Source organism: Pseudopipra pipra, chromosome 8 (genome assembly GCF_036250125.1).
Source record: "Pseudopipra pipra isolate bDixPip1 chromosome 8, bDixPip1.hap1, whole genome shotgun sequence".
Classification (NCBI taxonomy): domain Eukaryota; kingdom Metazoa; phylum Chordata; class Aves; order Passeriformes; family Pipridae; genus Pseudopipra; species Pseudopipra pipra.
Genome location: NC_087556.1, coordinates 27,190,768 through 27,203,996, shown reverse-complemented (window position 1 = coordinate 27,203,996; position 13,229 = coordinate 27,190,768). Strand labels below are relative to the sequence as shown.

Sequence of the window (13,229 nt, the reverse complement as noted above, 5' to 3'; positions counted from 1 at the left end):
CACATAAGCCACAAAACACTGTTGGAGCTCTTCCTCTCCCTAAGGATGGAGGTACCTATACTCTGGAAGCAGAGAACCAGGGTTCCTGCCATGTGTGTTCAAACTCACACATCCCATTTCCCAGGTAGGTGCCATCCACATTTGACATACTCACCTTCACATATTGGTGCTTGGATCCTCAGCTTCTTCCTTCCTGTGGGAGCAGTGAGGCCAGGGAGGGAGGAGAGCATGTACTCTGACCCCAGAGCCCTGCAGTCAGATGGCTGTGATGTCCCTCAGAGAAGTGTGATATGCCAAACTGGCCAAGGTACTGAGCTGGGGGCAAAGGTCTCATATTAGCACTGAAGCAGCAGAGCAAGCACCAGCACAAGCATGTGAGCGCATCCCTCTAGGAGGCAGCATTTGCATCCATCCACTCTGACTTGGATGATGGTTCTTCCTTCTGCGGGGAGGAGAGGTGGACTGAGACTAGCCAAAAAGAGGGGAACCCTGCCCTGTGCAGGAGCATAAACCTCAGGCTCCTCTGCCCAGACATGACAACAACCCTTTTTCAGGCCCCCACAGGGCTCTGGCCCTCTGTCCTTCCTGAATCCCAGCCTGGCACCTCCCTCTGCTAACACTATCCACCAACACACTGTGCTAATAGCTCAGGATGAGCTTCTCTCCAAACCCAAAGCAGCTGCCTTCTCTCTCTGCTAAATACCTGGCCCCTCTGATCTTTTCCAGCTGACATGGTCAAATCTGCCAAGGCCAGCAGTCCCTGTGTTAACCCCTTCAGTCCACTGCCCTGTGCTCTGCAGGTTCTCATAGCAAACACCATCAGCTCTGCACAGGCTTTCAGCTTCCCCATCCTTAAGAAAAAAAGCTGCTCATTCTCTCAGATGGGGTTTGATTCCCTCAGATGGGGTTTCATGAGAGCTGTTGGCTACTCTGTTCCTGTCAAGGTTGTAGATCTCAGTGCTCAGGACATGGCCATTCTCACTAAGCCCAGCAGCCTTTCTGTTTGGGTGCTTGTGTGGGCTGAGAGGCAGAGAGCACCTTCTAGAGATCTCCGAGGGAAGCGATCAGGTCTTTCAGAAAACGAATTGATTTGCTCTTATAAGATCATCTGCCTTACCTCCCTGGCTGCTGGTTCCCATGTTTGGGTTTCCTAGAACCCAGCTAGGGCCGCTGCCACATCCCCCTGACACACGGAAGAAATCCAAGGCTCATCTGCAATGACCACCTCATTTGTCAGATTTTCTCCCCTGGGGTAAAAAGTTACAAACAGATGGACTCCACAGGGCACACATGCTTTGTAACCCAGATAACTACCGTATGTTTTTCAACTTGATAACTTATTGGATCTTATAAATGTGCTGCAGTGATGAACCAGAAAAGGCCTAAAAACTTCAAGATGAAAAGGGGCACGAACTGGCTCAGAGATGCTGGCACTTTGAATTATTTTTTTTTCATTTAAAAAAGTGAAAAGACAAGTATTACCCACATGCCCTAGTTCCTGGCACCCAGAGGCACTGCAGGCCCACCCACAAGCATCACACCAGGGACAAGGCATCCCATGTGGTGTGCCCAGGAAGGAAGTGGGGGCCATGCCTAGTTCAGATTTTCATCTTCAGCAAGATGGCAAATCTTATATAAAACATGTATGAATCAAAACAGAAGTGCCTGCCCAGCTGCTGGGAAGTGACGCCACCATGACTCATGTCATACTGTTTAAAATAGTCCTCCCCCTCACCTTCTCCCCTCCGTAGAGGTGCACCTTGGTGGCTTTCAGCACAAAGCCCAGTGATACTTTCCCACCTCTTCTACCTCTTACATCACTTTCACACCACATCATTTTTCTCGGATGACCTCTCCTGCCACCGAGCTCTGCCAAAGCACCTTCGCAGCTCACTCCAAGTACCAACATACAGCTTTATTCTCCTGGTATTTTTTTCCTTTATTATTTTTTACACTCCATAAAAACCATTGCAGGGTTTTTTTCACATTCACGAGATCTCCTGGAAATTATTGCCATTTCCCATACATATTACATATTAAAAAATAATAAAATGGTCAACAGACAGACACTCATTCTGAACTCCCTGCAGACACAGAAGCCAATGCAAGCAGGAGAGAAACCATCTTTTGTGGACAAAGGCTGACTAGAGGTGATCACACACACGCTAAGCAAGTCACATGACACTGAACAAGAACACTTGACCACACAGGATACACAAAGGGGACACTTGGGAAGGGATGGAGGAAGAGTTGGCTTGGAGCAGAAAGCTTGTCAGGTTTTTTTGGTGTGAAGTCCAGCAGTTACAGTGTTATCTGATGGGACATAACTTGGATGAGGATTGTGGAGACATTCAAGTATACTAGGGTTGTTCTTAAATAACAGATGGGAGGATAATAGCTCGGCAGGGTAGTTGATAGTGAGTTAAGTCCCTGCTTTAGTTAAAAGCACATCCAGTACAAAGGCAGATGTAGAAGTACAGGAAATGCCACACCTGAATGGACCTGGTTGACCTGGTTTGGTATCCAGTTACACTGTGATCAATACCTGACACTTCAGAGGCTGGAGCAGGAGAGGGGGTTTTCACCTGGTTGTGCAACAGTATCCTGGGAAAGGCCCCCCCTCCAGGCACACCAGCTCTTTGCTCCCTGAAACATGACACATGAGAGGGGAGGAGGAAAGCCAGAAAAAGAGCTGAACAAATATTCCCTCCCACCACCTCTGTGGTTGCAAAGGTGGTGCTTTTCATTTTACTTTCTTCCCTGCTGCTGTTTATTGCTTAAAACTTTAAATAAGGGTCTTTTCAAAAGTAAGATGGGAAGGAGATGGGAACTGAGAACATATTAAACGGATTTCTCATTGTTCCCCAGGAATCTGGAAATACAGTAGTGGGTGCACATTGTGTGGATAAAAACCTAAAAAAAGCACTTGGTTTTTTTTTAAAAAAAGGACAATAAAAGTTCAGAAAACCTGCCACACTTAGAACACTTGCATCTTACAGTCACAACATATGACCCATGACAACCACTCCATCTCAGACTAAGTCGATGAAGTTTCTCTATTGCACGTTCATGAAATGTTCTTGTTGGGGATCACAGTTTGGATCAGAGGACCACACCTCTGGTCTCCCCACTGTGTTCAGCAAGACGAAGATGCCGTCATGGGGCTGAGTTTCAGCTGGTGGACAGGAGAGTGGATGGGCACAGAACTCAGCACTGAGGTAGGAAAGGCAAAACATGAACCTTCAAAGTTTTTGCCTAATGTCAGTTCCTCTGCAAAGAAAGATGCCGCTTCTCTTTTGCATGAGGCGACGGGGGGGCTGGGAGTGGAAGACAAGATCTCTGACTCGTATTGTAGCAACTGGCCCATGAAACCGAAGTTGGGTGAGATCAGGCTCCGGCGCTGCTTGATGTAATCGAAGGCTTCGTCCAGTCGGAGCTTCTTGGTCTTCATGAGATAGGCCATGCAGATGGTGGGGGAGCGCGAAATCCCCGCCTCGCAGTGCACCAGGATCTTGCCCCCTGTTCGCCTGACATAATCTAGGGGGGAAAAGGCATTGCACAGGTCAGTTGTAGTTGGGATGGAGAGGACACTGTGACACACACCCAGCTCTGGACAGCGAGTATGGCACAATGCCACTCTACCAGCAAGGAGAGGTTTGCTCTCCTGTTGGGTACTGAGAGTGACATGGAGATCAAAGGACAAGGGGGACAAAACACAGCCTGTGATGGAGCAGAGCTGGAGATGACACTTGGTTTCAGAATCTGTGGATCCTGATTTGGTTCTTTTTGCATTTTTTATTAAAGTCTGTTCCTGTCCCCTTCCACGTGCCTATTTCTCTTTTGGAACAACTGACATTGCAGAACATTGTGATACACAGATCAGGTATCTGGACAATGCTTGTGTTTGCTGTACATGCATTTCTCTGCCAGCAGCTCAAAATGATGACCCAAGCCCAGCCTGGTGAGCCCTCCCACCAGCAGGTCTTTCAAAAACTGCAGGGGCTGCCTTCCTCCCATTAGCTTTGCTAGAAAAATAGGACTTTTCCTTAAAGTCCTAACTGCCTGCTTGGCCAGCTGGCAGCAAACAGCAGTACCAGGAGGTGAGCCCTTGGTGGGTACCCTTGGGTGGAGAGGCTGAGCTCAGTCTCTGGGGCCTCACCACAAAGCACACAAGCACTGGTAGGCAGTTGCTAATTACAGCCTGGTTAAAGGATGCTTGGACTTAAGTCAGGATATAAAAGGCTTATGCAAAGCACCCATTTTACACAACAGGAGCCACTGTGGTTACTAACACAACACAATGATTGTTATTAGATTGAAGAGAATGTGCTTAAAATAAGCCCTTTCCACACAAAAATACTGTTCAAAAAATAGACCTTCTCTGCTCTATTGCCTTGAGCAATATGTTCAAGCTCCAATTTATGGATAACTGTGCTGAGTGTAGAGCTCAGTGAAACACACAGAGCTAAGCAAGTTATCATTTGCCTGCCTTTGATCGTCTATCAGGGGACTGGTGCCACCACGTCCAGTTATATTTAACTACTGCACAAAACAAGGAAGACGTGGATTTGAGTCATCCCCAGCATCTACACCACATGCCCAATTTTAAAAGAAAGTGAAAATTAAAGTCATCCTCAAAATCTGGGAAATTTCCAAGTGACTCAACAACTATCAGAAGGGGTTAGGGATGGGACAGAAGAGTGCCATAAATTATTATTTCCCTAAAAGGTGTGAGATGTCCTTTATCAGGAAGGGGAAGGACTCAGAGAGCCCTCAGGTCAGGTTTTTGTAATTCTACACGCACTGTTGAAGGACTCAAACTCAGCTGAACAGTGAGTCCAGAGAGTCTGTAACTGTGCTTTTTTCTTTCTCACTTGAATATTCCTGGAGAGCAACAGCACTGATTTCAACATTATCTCCACCCAGGCTCAGACTGCTCCACACCACCAAACACCTTGTGGTTCTCATGGAGGACCTTCTGCTTTATGCTCCCTGGCACAGCTGGCGTTCACTTACCCACGCAGCCAAACACAGGAGGATTTGGAAGGGAATGGCACAAAGTTTTCTAAAGGCACCCTAATTTTTTTGCAGTGGGGTATTTGATTACAGGGTGAAATACCAGCATGATCAAAAGCAGGAATGGAAAGAGCTCTGTGATAAGGGGGTACAATGGATTTCTAAAAGACCCTGCTTTTGGGATATCTCAGCACAGCAAGGTGATAAACTGACCCTGCTCCACCTGGCTGTTACCAGGTCTGGCACACAAGTCCAAGAAACCGTTTTTTTTCCTTTACAAAGTTCGGTAGACTTCAGTCTTATTCAACGTCTTTACTCCCTGTCATACTGAAGTTACACCTACACTTGCTTTGAGAAATCTAATCAGCTCACTCGCCCGGTCTGCCAGATGTTAGACAAGTGGAGCCATTTTCCTTCCTCAGCCTCCCAGCCTGGAGAGAAGGACAGAGACCTTGCTCTGAATATCACTCTTTCTTCCTTCCTCACAGAAATCCTTCTGCCAGAAGAAATGCTGGGGAGTGGAGGGAACTTAAAAGTTTTTGTTGTGACATCCAGAAACAGACAATAGAGTGTGTCTTTCCCACCAAAGCATATTTTAAAATAAATTAATTTAAAATACATGAAGATCTGAAAATTTGTTCATTTGGACCTACCAATGAAGTCTATGGCTTCCTGGAAGTGAGAGCTGATGTCTGCCGTGTGACTGTCCTCCACTGGGATCCACTTGTAGCAATATTGGTCTTTGAAGGACTCTGAGCTCTTCCTGGAGACATTGAGCAGGGCTGTGATGTGCAGGTTGGCGAGAAACTCGCATTTGGAAGCATGATAGGCACTACCAAGATACAGAAAAGGCAAGATTTCGACTGGACCACCCTGGAAGAGAAGGAGCAGAAACATGTAATTCTTTTTCAAGAGTATTTGAGTCCTGAGACCCAAGAGAGCCAAGAGAGCCTGTGTGTATGCCTGCTCCCTCCCTCTCTGGCTTTTTTGGACCCCAGTGCTGCCGGCCAGTTAATCGCTCCCATGGCAAAGCCCACACTGGAAAAAAGTGTTAATTTTCTTGTCCACATCTGTGAGGTACAAAGTCAGATCCAGCCCACTCATGTGCAGGATGTTTCTGGCTCTCTTGAAAGTGCTGCCCCTCGTGATGTACCCAAAGCACTTTCATATGTGAGGCCTGCTCCCACTGAGGCTTTATCGAAATATGGGCAAGGCAGGGAGCCACATCCCACCAGGGAGGAAGATTAGGACAGTGGAAAAAGCTGCTTTAGCTCAGTCCAGGGCTTAGCCCCTCTGGTCACATGCCCAAAGGTGAAACGAAGCAAAAAAAGTGGATCTAGGCTTCCCATCCCCCTGCACCCCACACCTCTCTGGAGTGCAGCACCCACTGCGTCACCCAGCCTGAGATGTCATCTCAGTTCCTCCTTCCTCAGCACAAGCCAAAGGCTGGGTGACGAGACCACGAAAGAAAAAAGCCACCGTCTGTCACAAGGGTTTCGGAGATCGCAGGTAACTTTCCATGATGCACAAGAGCTGCTGCCACCCCCCAGCTGTGAGAAACTGGCTTTCCATCCCCCACCCCGAGCAGCCCACACTGTGGGTCCCATACATCAGGGACAGCTGGGAACCACTCAGGGAGCAGGAGGACACCTGGTGTGGGAGGTGCTCCTGGGAGAGCAGAGGGGCATCACATGGGGACTCCCCTCAGCAGCAGGATACGAACACCCTGGCGGAAGCGTCCTGACCGCAGGGTGACATCTCGGAGCACACACATTTCCCAGGCTGGGCGGGCACATGATGACTTCCCACATAGAAAACCCACTTCCCCTGTTGAATTGTGGCTCTGAAGCCTCTTCTCAGAGGCAGCCCTATGGCCCTGGCCCCCTTGCCAGCCTCAGATCCCTCCTGGGATCTCAGAGGAAGCACCGGCAAAGTGTGCTTCTTTGTCAAAAAAAGAACACTATCGGAAGCCTCTACCCTGCCCATTTTCAGTCTCCTGAGCAGGCGTGAGCTGCTGATGGCTCATGGTACCTGGGTTTGTGATAAAGACAGTTCATAAATACAGTTTTGGGGCTAGGGTGTTTTGCCTCCCTCCATTGCCCAATTTTGAAGCCAGGTGAAGGCAAAGCTGACCAGCAGCACATAAAGGGCAACTTATTCAGCACTCGGGCTGTCAGCCTGGACTACAACAACTTATTGACAGCCCACACCAGCACTCTGCCAGCCTCCAGAGCCCAGTGGCAGGTGGGAGAACACGCACAAGGGGAAGGTCATGCACCACAGCTGTGACACACACCTGGTCATAAGCAGGTTTGTGGTTGGCACTCGGCTTCTCACAGTGGCTGGCAAGATTTCTCTCTGCCTCGGTCCTCTCTGGGGAAATGAGTTTTCCATCCACACAGCACTCAGGATATTGCGAGTTAAAGGTTTCATATCCCCCTAGGAGAAAAAAAAAAAAAAAAAAGAGATATGAGTATTTGCCCTCCAAATAGCTGATTTAATGGAAGTGGAGGAGAAATGAAGCTCCAGCACTTGCAATGCAGTGGGATAGTACCACACAGCAATGAGCTCTTGGGGGAGGGTTAATGAAGGACAGTGCTCCCCAGGGGAAATGGGTTTTTTTAAAAGGCTTTGGGCACCCAAGGAAAAACCTCTGACACCACTGATAATCATTAACTTGCCAAAAGCCAGCAAATCCAGATTTAAACTGTTAGCGAATGTAATTCTGTTGAGCCTATCAACCATTAACTCCAGTACGGTGGGGGCTAAACTCCCTTCCCCCAGATTTTATATATGAGCAGTGTTTCCAGTGTTTGAGACAGATTCTGTACTCAGGAGTCATGTTTTCTAAATCTGCCATTGCTATATATGCTGTGACAACATAAAAAATATTTTATTTGCATTTTTGAATGGACATAAAGACTACAGGGGGATACTTGCAACTGTCTCATTAATCGCCACAATGCTCAAGACAGTGAAGTAATGAAGATGGTCCCACCGAAACCAATCTATTAAATAACAGCTATAAAACTTAATGAAATCCTGTGACAGCATTTGACAACTGAATAGCCCCACGTGAGCTATTCTGCATGGTTAAGTACTGTGTTCCTTTCATTCAGTGCACTGCTAATGAAAAAGAATTAATCCTATTATTACATTGTTACTCAAAGTTTGTTGTCAGCTAAATCGTTGCCTGTTTCCAGGCTGGGAATAGGCTGCACAGAAGCACACAATCTCCAAAAAGAATGTGAATATGTCAGGTAGCAGAAGCAGCCTGGAAACATCAGTAGTGTGCCACATGTCTGCCACCTGTGCTTTTTCAGAGCAGAAATGAATGGCGAAAGCTCATGAACAGCTACATTCAATAATCCTTCACAGCCTGGCCCTCAAGTAAACAAGGCTGGGAAAGCAAACCCTCTAGTGTGATTCATTCACCTGCAACTGTTTCACCCTGATAAGCAGCGCAGGTGTGGGTGCCCTGTTGCAGGGAAGGATTTTGAAACAAAGGAAGTGGTGAAGATCAGAGCAGCCGCAGGATCCCTACCGACCTCGCTGCCAGGGCTGCCCAGTACATTCAGGGCCGCTCTGGCATTTCAGCCCTGGTATCTCATTTGTTTGCAATGTTTGAGCAGATGTGAGCTCAAATTCACGACATGCTACAGTCGCCTACTCATTCCTCGTGTTGCAAGTGGCCAGCATGATCCAAAGCCCACTGAATGTGATGAAAGTTTGTTTTCCATGGCAGAGGGTAGGAGAGTGACTTTATATTCAACTGGCATTCAGCACCTGTACCTTTCCTCCTGCCCTCAGGCACATCCTGCCAGCTCAACCTAGAGCTCACAGCATGAAGTCAAGCGGCCAAGTGACCCTGGAGACCATGGGAAGGGGTGAGTGTTTGATAAAATGATATCCACAACAACTGGGTTGATAAAATTATATCCCTAACAACTCAGAGTGTGAAAAAACAACAAACACAAACAGCTCTACAGACTTCCCTGATCTCCAGCTGCCCTTCTTGGGGTGGACTTTTAAATCCTCTTGTTTTGCATAGCTGACCTTATCTCCCCCCAGCCACTGCCATTTCATAGGAAAAATATGTCCAGTTTATATAAATAACCATTATCCCCATTTACACCCCATGTTGTTGTTTTTACTCTTGAATTAACAGAGAGGTCTGTCCGAGCCAAATCAGTGTGTGTGTTCGAACAGACATGCATGTCTCATGTCTCTGGGGCAGCTAACACATGCAGCTGGTGAACGGTTAATTACAAGCCTTGGGGATCAGGATATTTGCAGGCCATTCTTACAGTGAGTCATCTGCTCATCCCATCCTTCAGCAATCTCCTCTCTTCCCCCTCCCCACTCAACCTAGCTTCCCTGAGGTCATTTCTGAAAATATGAGGTTGCTCATCACAGAGAGCTGAGCTGCGCTTCCGTTTCAATCAATAAGTAATAGAATCGTTATCAGCACCAAGGGACAATCCGTTATTTTATCTCTCTGAAAGCTCTTCCCCCGCCACGCAACCACCCTCACCGTGCTGGGACTGAGCTCACCCAGAATGAAACTGCACCTACACACATGACACGTGTCACTTGAACCCTGGAAGCCAGAAAGCGAGGGAAGGAAGAGGGCCTGGCATGGAGTGGCTCTGTGCTCCCTGCCCTCCCTGAGGTGAGATCCCCAGGACTCTTAGTGACCTAGTGGGCTGGGGGTGACTTCCTCATATCTTATCATTGCAACGAGACCATCCTAGCACTTAAACAGCCAACAGCTCCTCCCAGCTCCCCACGCCTAGGGAGAACAGGAATATAAGGAGAAACCTCAAGGAGTTGTGTTTTTGCCTTTTTTTTTTTTTTCTGGGGGTTTTACAGCCTATTATTTGCAAAGTTGTTAATAGAGACCTCCAAAGGACCCTTTCTCCTGATTAGAACCTGGTGCCCCAGGGTGATTTACATCCCCACTCTGCCAAGGATCTTGCCCAGACCATGACAGCTTCCTGGGGGTCCATGGCCCCAGTGAATCATCAGTGCTGCCCACTGAGTCATTTGCTTCTTGGGCCACACCAGATCTGAAACGGAGCTGAGGACTTCACGGGCCTGATCCTGCACCCAGGAGCACTTCCAGCAAAGCAAAGGGGAACCACAGCAGGAGAAGTAGGAAACTTTCTCATACACTAAGAGGAAATGTCTTTTGCCTCAAATCAACAGGCTTTCAAGATAAGACACTTCTCAACACAAGAGGTACAAAGCAGAGCCTACATCAACCCCCCATCCCTGATAAACTGCCCACAGCCACGGTCACCACTTCAAAGCGTGGGGCTGGTACATGAGGCAGGAAGGACGATCTCGTGGCCAAACAAGTAGTCTGAGAGTCAGCAGAGTTTAATTTGACCCCTGGTTTGCCACAGACTTCCCAGAGTGACCCTGGAGATGTTTCTTAATCTCTACTTTAATGTGATCCCTAAGGATTTGACTGGCCAAGCACAGAGCCAGTATCCCTGCCCTGCAGAAGCAAAATCTGTGCTTTTGGGCTGACTGTCTGACTCCAGGGCAGGCTGGCAGTAGCTGGACAGAGCCATGGTGGTGGCAAACTGCCCGGGGAATATCCCCCCACCTCGGTACCAGACAATACTCAGGCTGGAAATGCCTCTGCCCCGGCGAGGATGCCCTCCAACTAGGTTCATCGGGGGAAAAACTAGTGTCACAAAAGGCTTAATAAAAGTGAATTAACCCTGGCCGGTGAGGACACAGAGGCAGAGTTTATTCAAGAAACATCGCCTGATTTTCTCCTCCATTTATGGCCTCATGATATAGCAAGAGGGATGTTTAGGAACTGCCACTTCGGCGTGGCTCCAGCTTCGGAGGCCCCGCGGCAACCGAGTGTGCGGTGCTACGGGCGGGAGCGGCCCCGCCCGTACACTGCCCCGCTTCGAGAGGAGGTCGGGGATAGTCATGTGGGGTGCACTGAGAAAACAGAGAGGGCACAAGGACAAAGGTGCTGCCAGGAGAAGTGGAGGGAAGGCAGGGGCGGAAGAACAGAGAAAGGGCGCGCTGCTATGTTTGCTATGCTATTTATCGTTTTATTATCCCCGGGTTACACGGAAGGAAAACAAAGAACCGCAATCTAAGGGTTGTAATACACGTGAAGGGAGGAGGTTTTTCTGTCCCCGACGAGCCCTAGAGTTTCGGCTCCGGGTTTCCCCTGCCAGTGTCGATGTGCTCGATTGACAGAGAAACTTCTCCGCCCTGGGTGGAGGAGCAGGCATCGATCCCTGAGTTTTGGGTGCCCAACGCGAGCCGCCCCAAGTCACCGCCCGGAGAGCAAGAAGCGGTGGCCTCGTCTCTCCTCTTATCCGCGAGGTTGATTTTCTTTTCCATGCAGTCCCGATGTCTCTCGCCACCGTCCCCTCCCTCCTTTGAGAAACCAACTTTTGCTGTTCTTCCCTAATATTCTCTGCTTTCCATCAGCCTCTTAAACGCGCGGCGGGGGTGAGCGGAAAGGCATTTCAGCTCAGCCCGCAGAGCCTATCCGGGATTTATTTCCAGTGGGTGGAAAAGAAACAAAATCCCGGCGTTACCTCTCTGCCCTCCACCAATAATCAGGTTAACTGCGGGGCGAAGGAGAAGGGACGGGAGCACCGCGGGGCCGCCGCCAACCAGAGGAGCTTTGAGGGTCGATCGCGCCGCTCCCGCCTCCAGCCCCTGCCTCTCCCCATCTCCCCGCCACCCCTCTCACCTTTCAGGAAGCAGACCCTGGCCCCGGCCTCTGGCAGGCTGGAGAGCAGAGCATTGAGGACGATCTGGGCTGTGCTGTCCTTCTTCAGCTTCTGCCAGTGCCCCGTGCTCTGGTCCAGCACCACCACGGCGGCCAGGCGGGCGCTCCCCGCCGGCCCCTCTCCGCCCAGCAGCAGCCGGGCCCGGGCGGCCGCGTCGGGCACCACGAAGTGCAGCGGCACGGCCCCGCCGCGGGCCCGCCGCATCACCACCGAGTTCAGGTTCACGTTGAGCGAGCCGCGGAGGCAGGAGGCCGAGTAGGACAGGTAGGGCCGGCAGTCCAGCACGAGGCAGCGGGAGGGCTCCTTCCGCAGCAGCTTCCGCAGCTGGCGGCAGTCGAGGGACGTGACTTTCATGCCGGCCGAGGGTCGCGCCCCGCCGCAGCCGGGGCAGGAGCGGGGAGAGCGGCGGGAGGGGTCCCGGTGGTAGCGCGGAGCCGCGGGAGCTCGGCCGGTGGTGTTGGATGGGACGGGGCGGGAGGGACGGAAGCGCCGCGCCGAGCCCGGGCAGGGAATCCCGACCGGCGCCGCCGGGCATTTATATGAATGGGAGGCCGGGCCGTGACGACACTGCCCATATTAGGGAAGTGACGCGCCCTCCTCCCAAATATGGGCATCCCCCGCCCCGCGCACCGCCCCCCGGCGGGGATCCCCTCCCTCCTCACCCCCCCCCCGGCCGAGTTAGTCAGGCAAGGAGGCAGAGGAAGCTGAAAAACGCCGCAAAAATTCTCCACTCATCGGCCTGAGGCTCATCCCGGCATCACCGCTCCCCCTCCCCAGCCTGTCAGAGGAGCCGGGAAGCGTGCTGGGGGAGCGGGGGAGGAGTAGGGAAAGGATGAAGGAAGGAAGGAAGAGCAACGCCGGGGCAGGTTTCTCACACTAGGTTGCAAATGAGGCTTCAGTTCCCTTTATTCCCCCCTCACTGTGCGTTTCCTCACCCCCAGCAAAGCCTGAGCACAGGAAGGCCTGCTTGCGAGAGTACTGCTGCTCGGGCGATGGGAGCTGCCTGCTCCTACACCCCCTTGGAAAGAGCTGGGTCCCCGCTGTTTAGGCCACTGTTTGTATTTAGGCAGCTTCGGCAACTGAGTGAATCAGCATGAACTGCCTGGGAAACATCCCCGAGGATGTGGTTGCTTGGCCCAAGGTTTACTGTCTGTCAGCAAAGGAGAAAACAAGGAGTAACAGACGGGGACAAAGCAAGATGTGCCATTTCTGCAAAACTAATGAATGCTCTGGAGGAATGGGGACAGGGATGAGAGGATCACCTGCAATAGAATTGCTGGCATGGCTGTTTGGAGAGGGTCTCATGTCCCTTTCATTGTGGATGCAAGACTGTGCCTCAAGGACTTGCAAGACTTACACTACAGATCTCTAACTGAGCCTTTGTCCAGATGTCATGACACTTAGACACACAAGAATTAGGAAATTTGGCACTTGCTC

The 13,229-nt window shown here is 50.4% G+C and overlaps 1 protein-coding gene across 1 annotated transcript; it reads right to left on the bottom strand.

Moving 5' to 3' along the window:
* Nucleotides 1-1,914: 1,914 nt before the first annotated feature.
* On the bottom strand, nucleotides 1,915-12,293 carry DUSP5 (dual specificity phosphatase 5). The gene is made up of 4 exons (XM_064663279.1): nucleotides 11,753-12,293; nucleotides 7,313-7,455; nucleotides 5,670-5,889; nucleotides 1,915-3,537 (listed from the first exon to the last, which is right to left on the bottom strand). Exons 1-4 carry the CDS (start codon nucleotides 12,144-12,146, stop codon nucleotides 3,137-3,139), a joined length of 1,158 nt encoding a protein of 385 aa, XP_064519349.1. The 5' UTR covers nucleotides 12,147-12,293; the 3' UTR covers nucleotides 1,915-3,136.
* Between the last annotated feature and the right edge of the window lie 936 nt (nucleotides 12,294-13,229).